General features: G+C 40.5%; 1 protein-coding gene across 2 annotated transcripts in view; it reads right to left on the bottom strand.

The window, feature by feature from the left end:
• The window catches only part of LOC125917046 (ATP-binding cassette sub-family C member 12), a 62284-nt gene that overhangs the window by 31532 nt on the left and 16581 nt on the right, over nucleotides 1–14171 (bottom strand). For both annotated transcript variants that reach the window (XM_049623302.1, XM_049623303.1), the window contains exons 9-10: nucleotides 13151–13275; nucleotides 1248–1320 (exon numbers count right to left, since the gene is read on the bottom strand). In XM_049623302.1, coding sequence (XP_049479259.1) covers nucleotides 1248–1320; nucleotides 13151–13275 — 198 coding nt within the window. The remainder of the gene's footprint in view (nucleotides 1–1247; nucleotides 1321–13150; nucleotides 13276–14171) is intronic.

Genomic DNA, 14171 nt, shown 5'->3' with positions numbered 1-14171 from the left:
GCAGAAGGCATGTCTACCTTGTTCATCACTATATCTGTAAGGCCTGGCACCACACCTGACCCAGAGCAGGCACTCATTGAGTATTTGTAGAAGAGATGAAAAGGTAGATAGTCTACTATAGGTTATTCTGTCCAACTGACCCCAAAGTGAACCCCCATTATATTCAGCCAGGCATTGGGTTGAGCACTGGGGAAAGACATATGAAGCTGGACCAAAAAAGTCTCCCATCTACTGTGAGCTCACATATTAGCAGAAAGTGGAGGCCTGGTCAGTTACACACATAATAATGGTGCAAAGCAGGATTTAACAAATGCCAACTGAGAAGCATAAGCCAAGTATTCTGGGGCAAATTACATCAGTCCACAAGATTCAAGAAAGGGAAGTCTCCCCCTCCAGGGGGTGGATTTGGGGTTAGAACTCAAAGGGTGGTAACAATAGCAAAAACAGAGGTCTGAAAGCTAGAAGGCAAGTGCACACTTAGGTGGGCAGGTAGGGATGAGTAGAAGCAAACCCTGGGAAGGTGGGCCAGGACTGCAGCAAGAGAGGTCCTGAATGCCAGGCCAGGATGGCTGTGGTGACCATTTCCTTGACACAGGCACATTAAGGGCACCAGCAGAGAAAGGCAATGTGTTCCAAACTGGTCTTTCTTCAAGATGCTTTAGCTCTCTGGTATCCTTTAGGGGGTTGGCAAAGTGTGGAGACTAAGCAGAGGACACACTGGGATCGGGAGACAGGAAGATGGCACAGTGACTTCTCCCCACCCAAGTCACCCGAGTTGGCAGACTCCACCAAGGACGCAGGCAGCTCTTGGGACAAGCAGCTGGGAGTAATGTTTGGAGGGCAGAGAAAATGAGGCAAGAAGGGGCCCTTGAGACTCCAGCCACAATGCAGCACCCCTGGACCTCTGTCTTTAGAGGACAGAGCCAGCCCATGAGATAAGGAAGCAGCTTCCAACAGAAACATTTTCTAAGATAATAGGCAGACTGGGAATGGCCCCAGGAGTTACAATGCTGAACCCAACACAGGTGGAGTTGGTACCACATCCATTGTAATAATCCCCCAAGAATAAAACAAGATGGAGAATTCAGGATGGTAGAACCTGGCTGGTCCCACATTTCTTAGGACCTTTCTGTCCTCCAGGGCATCTAAATGTGGATGGAACTGGGGCCTGTCAGCCTCCCCCTTTCCACCTGGGCAGCCATGCTGCCATGCCACTGCAGTGGAGCTGAGCTCCCAGCTCTGCTCACCTCAGTCAGGTCTCCATAAGGAAGGTTGCTCAGGTCCTTCTGGAGGGCACAGACACGAACCGTGTGCTGATACCTGTGGACAGAAATTTCAGTGTGATAACAAAAGACACAATTTCTTCCCTGGGTTGCCTGGAAAGGCATTGCTGGTGTCAATGGGGTAAGGCAGGGAGGTGGCCAGTTGCTTCATCTTTGATGTCCCAAGGACAGTTTCCCCTTGACTCATAGGCATCCCCACACTCCTTATGTGGAGTTGAGTCAGGGATGGCCCCTCCCCTCACAGGCTTCCTGCCTTGAGGGGAAGATGACATCAATGCACATGGAACCTCTGAAAAACAAAACTGGGGGCACCAACTGCTAGCACTGCTCTTGGGAGTCAGAGAAGGGAGTGACAAGTGTGGGCTAAGAGATGTGTGTTGGTGGAGGGTATAATAGCAGGATGTTGGGGTGATTACTAATGATGATTCTGACATCTGTGCCAAGATGGTCCTCTATCCACCAGTAACTCCTACAAGGTTGGAGAAAGCAACCTTTCTCCACCTGAGACACTTTTGGACACTGGGCACAGAGAATGCTGCTTGAGGAGCAGAGAGGCCAAGCAGGAATAAGATCTCAGTTCCTTAGACCTCCCAGCCCTTTGGAATATCCTTCAGCATTGTGCACTTTCTAGCCCTGGTCCAGCCTGTAGGGACTCTAATGGGCAAGACCCTAACCAACTCTCAGTAGCCATGATGCTCAGATCAGCCACTCATCCTGCAAAGGACAGGATCCCCCATCATGCTGGGGATCCCATGACCTACTGGGCATGACCCCAGTCCCTCTCCTTGGGGGACTGAGAGCAAGGGATCCAGGAAAGTCAATAAGTTAGTAGGCAGGAACTCAGAGATGTCCAGATCCCAAGCTATGAGAAAATTTCACACCCTCCTCCCTGGGTTTTCTCTGTACCTCATTCCCACTCAGACTGCCCCCACTCTAGATAGAATCTCTCCCAGGGAACCAGAGTACACCACATAGCTTCTTCAGGAACTGGTTCCTGCTCTGAATTCCATGGAGTTCAAGCTCATGCCCTAACCAAGGAGCAGCCAGTTCCAGCCACTGGACCCTAGGTTTCTGTACCACTTGAAAGGCCTCCTGCCTCCACAAAGGTTAATTAGTTGACTAATTGATTTATTGGTTAATTGATATCATTACCATCATCACCATCATTGGGATCCTCTTTCTCAATGCATGACAATGGGAAAGTCTCACAACTCAGACTTTGCAAGACACACCTTCCCAACAAAGGTTACCAGCAAGAGAGTGAGCAGGCAGATCATGAGTAGTTACCCTTCAGCTGGCACACTGGCCCCTGGCAGCACTCAATACCCTGGAGCAGAAGCTGGGCATAGCCCTGAGCATCATGTCCACATGCCACCTTTAGGAGTGGTATACATGGTGGTTAATATCAGGGGCTTTGGCAAGGTAGTAATATTTACATTAGACAAAATAGACTTTAAAGCAAATACTGTAGTAAGAGACAAAGTATTACATAATGATAAATTATGTCAGTATTATAATGGCAAAATATTACATAATGATAAAGGGATCAATCTAACTAGAGGATATAACAATTGTAAATATCTATGTATCCAACATTGGAGCACCTAAATACATAAAGCAAATATTAATGAATATAAAGAGACAAATTGATGGTAATACAATAATAGTAGAAGACTTTAACATCCCATGTACATCAGTGGATAGACCATTCAGGCTGAAAATGAGTAAGAAAACAGTGTCTTTGAATGACACATTAAACCAGATGACCCTCAGAGATATATAAAGAACATTCTATCCAAAAACAACAGAATATACATTCTTTTTGAGTGCACATGAAACATTCTCCAGAATAGATCACATATTAGGCCACAAAACAAGCCTCAATAAATTTTAGAAGACTGAAATCATAGCACACATCTTTTCTAATTACAGCAGGTATAAAACTACCAATCACAAGAAAAAATTCTGGAAAAACACAAATCCGTGGAGTCTAAACAACATGATACTTAACAATCAATGGGTCAATGAAGCAATCAAAGAAGAAATAAAAAAAAGCCATGGAGACGAATGAAAATGAAAACACAATGGTTCAAAATCCTTGGGACACAGCAAAAGTAGTTCTAACAGAGAAGTATATAGTGATACAGGCCTTCCTAAAAAGCAATAAAAAACTCAAATGATCTAAACTTATACTTAAAGGAATTAGAAAAAGAAGAACAAAGCCCAAGATGAGTAGAAGGAAGAAAATAATAAAGCTCAGAGGAGAAATAAATGATGTAAAGACTAAAACAAACCAGGAAAAAATATCAATTAAACCAAAAGCTGATTCTTTGAAGAGATAAACAAAATTGATAAACACTCATCAAGAAAAAGAAATGACCCAAATAATTAAAATCAGAAATGAAAGACGAGAAGTAAAAATGGACACCACAGAAATACAAAAGATTCTAAGAGAATACTATAAAAAATTATATGACAACAAATTGGGCAACCTAGAAGAAATGGATAAATTCCTAGAATTAATTACACAATCTTCCAAACCTGAATCAGGGAGAAATAGAAATTTTTGACAGACCAATTACTAGTAATAAAATTAAATCAGTAATAATATATTTTTTAAAAACTACCAAAACTTAAAGTCCAGGGCCACATGGATTCACAGGTGAATTCTACCAAATATTTAAAGAAGAGTTGATACCTATTCTCCTCAAATTATTCCAAAAAATAGAAGATGAAGGAAAGCTTCCAAATACATTCTATGAAGCTAGCATTACCCTGATACCAAGACCATACAAAGAACACAAAAAAGAGAGGGAGGGAAGGAAGGAGGGAGGTATGGAGGGGGAGAGAGGGGGGAAGGAAGGAAGGAAGGAAGGAAGGAAGGAAGGAGAAAGAAGAAAGAAAGAAAGAAAGAAAGAAAGAAAGAAAGAAAGAGAGAAGGAAGAAAGGCCAATATCCCTGATGAACATAGATGCAAAAATCCTCAAAATATTAGCAAACCCCATTTAACAATACATTAAAACGATCATTCACCACAATCAAGTGGGTTTTATTCTGGGGACACAAGAATGGTTCATTATTTGCAAATCAATAAACATAATACACCACCTCAACAAAATGAAGGCTGAAAATCATATGATCATCTCAATAGATGCAGAAAAAGCATTTGACAAAATCCAGCATCCTTCAGATAAAAACTCCCAAAAAAAGTGGGTTTAGAGGAAATATATATCAACATAATAAAGGCCATATATGAAAAAGTCACACACCAAATATCATACTCAATGGTGAAAAACTGAGAGCTTTTGCTCTAAAATCAGGAACAAGACCAGGATATTTACTTTTGCCACTTTTATTTTACATGGTACTGGAAGTTCTAGCCATAGCAATCAAACAAGGAAAAGAAATAAGAGGCATTCATATTGGCAAAGAAGTTAAACTGTCACTATTTGCAGATGACATGAAACTATACCTGAGAAACTTAACAGGAGACCATGGGGGAGGGGAAGGAAACAAAAAAGTTAGAGAGGGAGGGAGACAAACCATAAGAGACTCTTAAAAACTGAGGGTTGATGGGGGCTGGGAGGGAAGGGAGGGTGGGTGATGGGTATTGAGGAGGGCACCTGTTGGGATGAGCACTGGGTGTTGTATGGAAACCAGTCTGACAATAAATTTTATATTTAAAAAAGAAACTATACATAGAAAATCCTAAAGACCCCACCAAAAAACTACAAGTAACAAATGAATTCCATAAAGTTACAGGATACAAAATTAATACCCAGAAATCAGTAGCATTTCTATAAGCTAATAATGAAGTAGCAGAAAGAGAAATTAAGAAAATAATTCCATTTACAATTGTATGAAAAAATAATAAACTACCTAAGAATAAACTTAACCAAGGAAATGAAAGTTCTGTACTCTGAAAATTATAAAATTCTGATGAAAGAAATTGAAGATGACACAAATAAATGGAAATATACACTGTGCTCATGGATTGGAAGAATTTGAAATGTCCACACTATCCAAACCAATCTAGAGATTCAATGCAATCCCTATCAAAATACCAATAGCATTTTTCACAGAACTAGAACAAATAATACTAAAATTTATATGGGACCACAAAAGACCCCAAGTAGCCAAAGCAACCTTGAGAAAGAAAAAAAAAAGCTGGAGGTATCACAATTCCAGATTTTAAGATATAATACAAAGCTGTAGTAATCAAAACAGTATGGTATTGGCATAACAGTAGACACATAGATAGATCAAAGGAAGAAAATAGAGAGCCCAGAAATAAACACTTGCTTACATGGTCATTAATCAATGACAAAGGAGACAAGAATATTCAACAGGTAAAAGACTGTCTCTTCAATAAATGGTGCTGAATAAACTGGACAGCAACATGTAAAAGAATGAAACTGGACTTTATAACACCATACACAAAAATAAACTCCAAAAGGATTAAAGACCTAAACCTGAGACCTGAAACCATAAAAATCCTAGAAAAGAACACAGGCCATAATTTCTCTGACATTGGCTGTAGCAATATTTTTCTAGGTATGTCTCCTAAGGCAAGGGAAACAAAAGAAAAAATAAATTATTGGACTCCATCAAAATAAAAGGCTTTTGCACAGTAAAGGAAACCATCAACAAAACAAAAAATGCAGCCTTCTGAATGGGAGAAAGTACTTGCAAATGATATACCCAATAAGGCATTGATATCCAAAATATATAAAAGAACTTCTACAACTCAACACCAAAAAGACCAATCTGATTTTAAAAAAGAGGCAAAGGACCTGAGTAGACATTTTTCCAGAAAAGACATACAGATGACCAAAAGACACATGAAAAGATGCTCAACATCATTATTCATCAGGCAAATCAAAACCACTGAGATATCACCTTAAACCTGTCAGAATGGCTAAAATCAAAAAGGCAAGAAGTAACAAGTGTTGGAAAGGATGTGAAGAAAAAGGAACCCTCATACACTGTTGTTCGGAATTTAAATTGGTACAGTCACTGTGAAAAATAATGTGGAGGCCTCTCAAACATTAAAGATAGAATTACCATGTGATCCAGGGATTCCACTACAGGGTATTTACCCATAGAAAACAAGTACACTAATTTGAAAGATATATGCACACCTATTTTTATTGCATCATTATTTAAAGTAGCCAAAATATCAAAGCAACATACGTATCCATTGATAGATGAATGGAAAAGGAAGATGTGATGGGTGTGATGGGTGTGATGGGTGTGTGTGTGTGTGTGATGAAATATTACACAGTCTTTAAAAAGGATGACATCATGCCATTTGCAACAACATGGATGGACCTAGAGGTCCATCCTCTAGGTTGGACCTCTAGGTCCATTAAATAAGTCAGACTGAGAAAGACAAACACCATATGATTTCACTCACATGTGCAATTAAAAAAAAAACACAAATGATTAGGTTTATTCCTAGGTATTTTATGGTTCTTGGTGCAATTGTAAATGGTGCAGTTTCTTTATTTCTCTTTCTGTTGCTTCATTACTGGTGTATAAAACTGCAACCGATTTATGTACATTGATTTTGTACCCTGTGACTTTGATGAATTAAGGTATCAGTTCTAGCAGTCTTTTGGTGGAGTCTTTCGGATTTTCCATGTAGAGTATCATGTCGTCTGCGAAAAGTGAAAGTTTGACTTCTTTGCCAATTCTGATGCCTTTTATTTCATTGTGTTGTCTGATTGCTGATACTAGGACTTCCAACACTATGTTAAACAACAGTGCTGAGAGTGGACATCCCTGTCATGTTCCTGATCTCAGGAGAGAAGCTCTCAGTTTTTCCCCATTGAGGATTGTATTAGCTGTGAGCTTTTCATATATGGCTTTTATGATGTTTAAGTATGTTCTTTCTATCCCAACTTTCTTTAAGGTTTTTATTAAGAAAGGATGCTGTGTTTTGTCAAATGCTTTTTTTTAATTTAATTTTTTTTTAATTTACATCCAAATTAGTTAGCATATAGTGCAACAATGATTTCAGGAGTAGATTCCTTAGTGCCCCTTACCCATTTAGCGCATACCCCCTCCCACAACCCCTCCAGTAACCCTTGTTTTGTTCTCCATATTTATGAGTCTCTTCTGTTTTGCCCTCCTCCTTGTTTTTATATTATTTTTGTTTCCCTTCCCTTATGTTCATCTGTTATGTCAAATACTCTTTCTGCATCTATTGACAAGATCATATGGATCTTATCCTTTCTTTTATTAATGTGATGTATCACATTGATTGATTTGTGAATATTGAACAGCCCTGCAGCCCAGGAATGAATCCCACTTGATCATAGTGAATAATTCTTTTAATACACTGTTGAATTCGATTTGCTAGTATCTTGTTGAGAATTTTTGCATCCATGTTCATCAGTGATATTGGCCTGTAATTCTCCTTTTTTGTGGGCTCTCTGTCTGGTTTGGGATTCAAGGTAATGCTGGCTTCATAGAATAAGTCCAGAAGTTTTCCTTCCATTTCTATTTTTTTGGAACAGCTAGAGAAGGATAGGTATTAACTCTGCCTTAAATGTCTGGTAGAATTCCCCAGGGAAGCCATCTGGCCCAGGACTCTTATTTGTTGGAAGATTTTTGGTAACTGATTCAATTTCTTCACTTCTTATGGGTCTGTTCAAATTTTCTATTTCTTCCCATTTGAGTTTTAAGTGTGTAGCTGTCTACGAATTTGTCCATTTCTTCCAGGTTGTCCAGTTTGTTAGCATATAATTTTTCATAGTATTATCTGAAAATTGCTTATATTTCTGAGGGATTGGTTGTGATAAATCCATTTTCATTCGTGATTTTATCTATTTGGGTCCTCTCTCTTTTCTTTTTGAGAAGTCTGGCTATGGGTTTACCAATTTTGTTTATTTTTTCACAAAACCAACTCTTAGTTTCATTGATTTGTTCTACTGGGGTTTTTTTATTCTATATTATTTATTTCCACTCTGATCTTTATGATTTCACTTCTTATTCTGGCTTTGGGATTTCTTTATTGTTTTGCTTCTAGTTCCTTTTTTTTCAATATATGAAGTTTATTGTCAAATTGGTTTCCATACAACACCCAGTGCTCATCCCAAAAGATGCCCTCCTCAATACCCATCACCCACCCTCCCTTGCCTCTCACCCCCCATCAACCCTCAGCTTGTTCTCAGTTTTTAAGAGTCTCTTATGCTTTGGCTCTCTTCCACTCTAATCTCTTTTTTTTTTCCTTCCCCTCCCCCATGGGTTTCTGTTAAGTTTCTCAGGATCCACATATGAGTGAAACCATATGGTATCTGTCTTTCTCTGTATGGCTTATCTCACTTAGCATCACACTCTCCAGTTCCATCCATGTTGCTACAAAGGGCCATATTTCATTCTTTCTCATTGCCACGTAGTACTCCATTGTGTATATAAACCACAATTTCTTTATCCATTCATCAGTTGATGGACATTTAGGCTCTTTCCATCATTTGGCTATTGTTGAGAGTGCTGCTATAAACATTGGGGTACAAGTGCCCCTATGCATCAGTACTCCTGTATCCCTTGGGTAAATTCCTAGCAGTGCTATTGCTGGATCATAGAGTAGGTCTATTTTTAATTTTTTGAGGAACCTCCACACTGTTTTCCAGAGTGGCTGCACCAATTTGCATTCCCACCAACAGTGCAAGAGGGTTCCCGTTTCTCCACATCCTCTCCAGCATCTATAGTCTCCTGATTTGTTCATTTTGGCCACTCTGACTGGCGTGAGGTGATATCTGAGTGTGGTTTTGATTTGTATTTCCCTGATGAGGAGCGATGTTGAGCATCTTTTCATGTGCCTGTTGGCCATCCGGATGTCATCTTCAGAGAAGTGTCTATTCATGTTTTCTGCCCATTTCTTCACTGGGTTATTTGTTTTTCGGGTGTGGAGTTTGGTGAGCTCTTTATAGACTTTGGATACTAGCCCTTTGTCCGATATGCCATTTGCAAATATCTTTTCCCATCCGTTGGTTGCCTTTTAGTTTTGTTGGTTGTTTCCCTTACTGTGCAGAAGCTTTTTATCTTCATAAGGTCCCAGTAGTTCATTTTTGCTTTTAATTCCTTTGCCTTTGGGGATGTGTCAAATAAGAAATTGCTACAGCTGAGGTCAGAGAGGTCTTTTCCTGCTTTCTCCTCTAGGGTTTTGATGGTTTCCTGTCTCACATTCAGGTCCTTTATCCATTTTGAGTTTATTTTTGTGAATGGTGTGAGAAAGTGGTCTAGTTTCAATCTTCTGCATGGTGCTGCCCAGTTCTACTAGCACCCTTTGTTAAAGAGACTGTCTTTTTTCCATTGGATATTCTTTCCTGCTTTGTCAAAGATTAGTTAGCCATACGTTTGTGAGTCTAGTTCTGGGATGGAACTGGAGAGTGTTATGCTAAGTGAAATAAGCCATACAGAGAAAGACAGATACCATATGGTTTCACTCTTATGTGGATCCTGAGAAACTTAACAGAAACCCATGGGGGAAGGGAAGGAAAAAAAAGAGGTTAGAGTGGAAGAGAGCCAAAGCATAAGAGACTCTTAAAAACTGAGAACAAGCTGAGGGTTGATGGGGGGTGAGAGGCAAGGGAGAGTGGGTGATGGGTATTGAGGAGGGCACCTTTTGGGATGAGCACTGGGTGTTGTATGGAAACCAATTTGACAATAAACTTCATATATTGAAAAAAAACAAAAAAACAAAAACAAAAAAAATAGAACTACCCTATGACCCAGCAATAGCACTGGTAGGAATTACAAGTAGATACTAATTACAAGTAGATACTACAAGGAATACAGGAGTGCTGATTTATGGGAGCACATGTACCCCAATGTTTATATCAGCACCTTCAATAGCGAATTTATGGAAAAAGCCTAAATGCTCATTAGGTGATGAATGGATACAGAAGATGTGGTTTATATATACAATGGAATAGTTCTTGGCAATGAGAAAGAATGAAATCGTGCCACTTGCAACAGTGTGGATGGAACTGGAAAGTATTACGCTGAGTGAAATAAGTCAATCAGAAATCATATGTTTTCACTCATATGTGGATCTTGAGAAACTTAACAGAAGACCATGTGGGAAGGGAAGGGGGAAAAAATAGTTACAGAGAGGGAGGGAGGCAAACCATAAGAGACTCCTAGAACAGAGAACAAACTGAGGGTGGATGGGGGGTGGGTAGGGAAGAGGGGAAAATGAGTGATCAGCTTTGAGTAGGGCACTTGTTGGGATGAGCACTGGGTGTTGTATGTAAGCGATGAACCACGGGAATCTACCCCAAAAACGAAGAGCACACTTTACACACTGTATGTTAGCCAATTTGACAATAATTTATATTTAAAAAGAAAGAAGAAAGAAAAAGAAAGAAAGAAAGAAAGAAAGAAAGAAACAGACTGGTGTTGGTGCATGAATAGACAAAGACAATAATAAATAAATAAATAAATAAATAAAACAACTGAATAAACAAACAAAAAGCAGAATCTGACACATAACTACAGAGAACAAATTAATGGTTGTTGGAGGGGGAGGGAATGGGCAAAATGGCTGAAGGGAGAGTGGGAGATACAGCCTTCCAGTTACAGAATAAATAAGCCATGGGGATGAAAGGTGCAGCACAGGGTATCTACTCAATGATATTGTAATAGAGTTACATGGTATCTGATGGTAGCTACACCTCAGGTGAGCATAGCATAACATACAGAGAAGTTGAATCACTATGTTGTACACCTGAAATGAATGTAACATTGTGTGTCAACTATACTCACAAAATTTTTTTTTGAAAAACCAGGGGCTTTAAAATCAGAACAATCTGCATTTGGTGGGTTTTTTGTTTTTTGTTTGTTGTTTAATGTTTTATTTATTTTTGAAGGAGAGAGAGAGAGACAGAAAGTAAGCAGGGGGAGGGGCAGAGAGAGAGGGAGACACAGAATCCGAAGTGGGCTTCAGGCTCTGAGCTGTCAGCACAAAGCCCAATGCAGAGCTCGAACTCACAAGCCATGAGATCATTACCTGAGCCAAAGTCCGACACTTAACAGACTGAGCCACCCAGGCACCCCCAGAACAATCTGCATTTGAATCCAGCTGGGTAACCTTGGAGAAGTGACTGTACCTCCCTGATCTTCACTCTCCACTCTATAAAATTGTGTTAATAATTCTGATTGTGTTGTAAGAAGGAAACAAGAACACATATGTAAATCCATTAACACAATTTCTGGTGCATAGCAAATTCTCCATCATTGATGGTTACTATTAATATTATTACCCTTGCCAATCTTTAACTATGAGATTCAGAGTGCTCAGCACATCTTCATCCCTTTGACACCCCCACCCCCATCTTAAGCTTCCCTTCACCTTCCTTCCTTCCTGGGGCCTGAGAGCCACTATGTTTGCCCTAGGAGCAAAGCCTCTGCTAGAGATGCCACATACAAAGGATGCTTAATCCACCCTACCAGGCCCAATTCAAGCACTACCCTCTCTTTCCTCTCATGATTTCTGCTGTCACTGAACAATCCAGCACAGCCTCCTGCCACTTGGCACATTCCTTCTTGGTGCACTGTTATTTCTATACATCTCTTACAGCCCCTTCCCGGACTTGAACATCTGAGGGGTAATGACGCATCTGAGCCACCCTTCTGTCCCCCATAATCCTTCATGGCCCTGCATATTGCAGGTATTTTGTAAATATTTGCCCTGACATTCTAAGTGATAAGGATAGGAATACCTCCTACTAGCCTGCTACTGAAGAAAGAAAAGCAATTCCAGGTGGGGCAGGGAAGAGGCACAGGTAAAGTCAGGCCAGGAAATGTTGAGCAGAGCAGTGCAACTGGTGCCAAGGACTCCTGCACTGATCAGAACTTCCTGCCACTCTTGAGCCTCCTGGCAGCAGGATGCCATGGCCAGGGAAGATGAGAGGAAGTAATAGACCTCTTGCTGGGAACTCACACATGCTGGCCAATGTCAGTCAGCAAGGACAGTTTGTGCATTCAAAAAATAAGATATGAAAGTCCAGACCATAACTGGAAAGCTGACAGCAGATTTTGAAAGCCAACTCCACTAGTCTTTACTTCAGCATCATGGAGCTTAGGGAGGTTTCAGGGGGACCCAGATGTCAGGAAACACCAGTGAGAATAAATGATGTTACCCTGGCATTCAGGACTCAATCACTGCCATTTAATAGCCTTGACCTTGGGCAGGTCAACTCTCCTTCTAAGCTTCAGCTTCGTCATCTGTAAAATGGGGATATGATGCCAGGATCTCCCTAAATGGGTGTTTGTAGAATTCTCATTAGAGAGAGAATGTACACAGCAGCATACCAAACCCAGCAGAGAACCATAGAAAGCTATTATTTTCCAGAGCTTAAAGATAATGGCACAAAGTGTATACAAAAATTATGACATGAACTTTGTTTTTATTCCATTAGATAATTTTGAGGACATTAACAGCAATATATTCTTGTGGTTGACTGATGTCAATTAATAATTTCAGAGCTGATTAATTGTGTACTTGCTGCTCACAATTTTGAGCAGTTTTGGTTACTTGGCCTAAAGCAAATTTCCAGATATATCTTTCTCCAGTCAGACTACATATGCACTCTCACAGAGAACCTCAGAACATATGCTACTGTGTGCTGGGAATGAAGTGCTGATTCCATCCATTTCTTAGAGTGTGATCACAAGTCTGCAGAAGGCACCTCTCCTGAACTCTTGGGTTAGGAAGAGAAAACCAACACTCACTTGGCTCTGATGAGTGTTTAATCAGAATTCATTAAAGGAATTAGCAATCATTACCAATGGCATAGGCATCTGTAGCAGAAGGAATCAAATACTGAAGGGCCTCATGCTTTCAAAGTTAATATTACCTTTGGTGATCATACTTTTCTCCAAATAGTATGTTTTCTCTCACATTTCCATGAAAGATCCATGCTTGCTGGGAAACATAGGCCACAGTCCCATTGAGTGCCACGATCCCTTGCTGTAACTGCATCTGGAGTAACAAGACCATAATGCCTTCAGAAGCCAAACCTCACAGACTTCTCTTCAGGGACCCACTGCACACTTGCCACCCACTTATTCTATGAACATTAATTATGATGGTGCAAGAGGGTCAACAAGATGTCTTGTCCACATACTGCAAAGCCCAGATGTGTAGAATGATGGTCTCAAAGTCAAAAACCTACAAGGGGCCAGGGAGGAATGTCACAGAAGAGGCAGTGGTGAGTCCTGCTGTAGGCCAGAGAGGCCACATGGCACCTTGGTGCAGCCAGAATAAGATGCCTTCTGAAAGGACTCAACATCACAAAGGCTTCCTTTTGCAGGTACACTGGCTATATCCCACCCCCCTCAGCCAGGCCCCAGGGGCAGGGCATAGCCTACATGGCTATGGATGGTGGTCCTGGTGTGTTCTGTCTCAAGGAAGCAGCCTCAATTCAGCCTGCACATTTGGTGCAGGGCCTGGTACCAAGGATGCAGGCCTGGTGCAGCCAGAATTTCTCATTCTTCAAGAGGAGTGGAAATCCAATTTCATGTAGCACATTGAACAATCCAATTAAAAACTTGCATGTGCTCTAGTTTGTGACCCCAAGTACATAAGTGCACTTAAGATGATACCACACTGTGGGCATCTGACAGCTGGTGGTGAAGCCATGTTCAAAGCTGTCAGGAGAGGACATATGCAAGAGAGGACATATGCAAGAGATGGCTCTAAAAGGTGCTCAGGGCTGATGCAGCAGCAGCTGTGTATTGTGGACAGGAAAGGAAGATAGCCAAGGTCAAGGGATGGGACACAATTTCACCTCAGGAATGTCCCAAGAGACAGAGAACATTAGACTTGGAGAAGAGAAAAAGATAATGACAATAATGGTAATAATAATAGGCAAAATA

Source organism: Panthera uncia, unplaced genomic scaffold, assembly GCF_023721935.1.
Source record: "Panthera uncia isolate 11264 unplaced genomic scaffold, Puncia_PCG_1.0 HiC_scaffold_1426, whole genome shotgun sequence".
Classification (NCBI taxonomy): Eukaryota; Metazoa; Chordata; class Mammalia; order Carnivora; family Felidae; genus Panthera; species Panthera uncia.
This window is presented reverse-complemented; position numbering and strand designations above follow the sequence as displayed.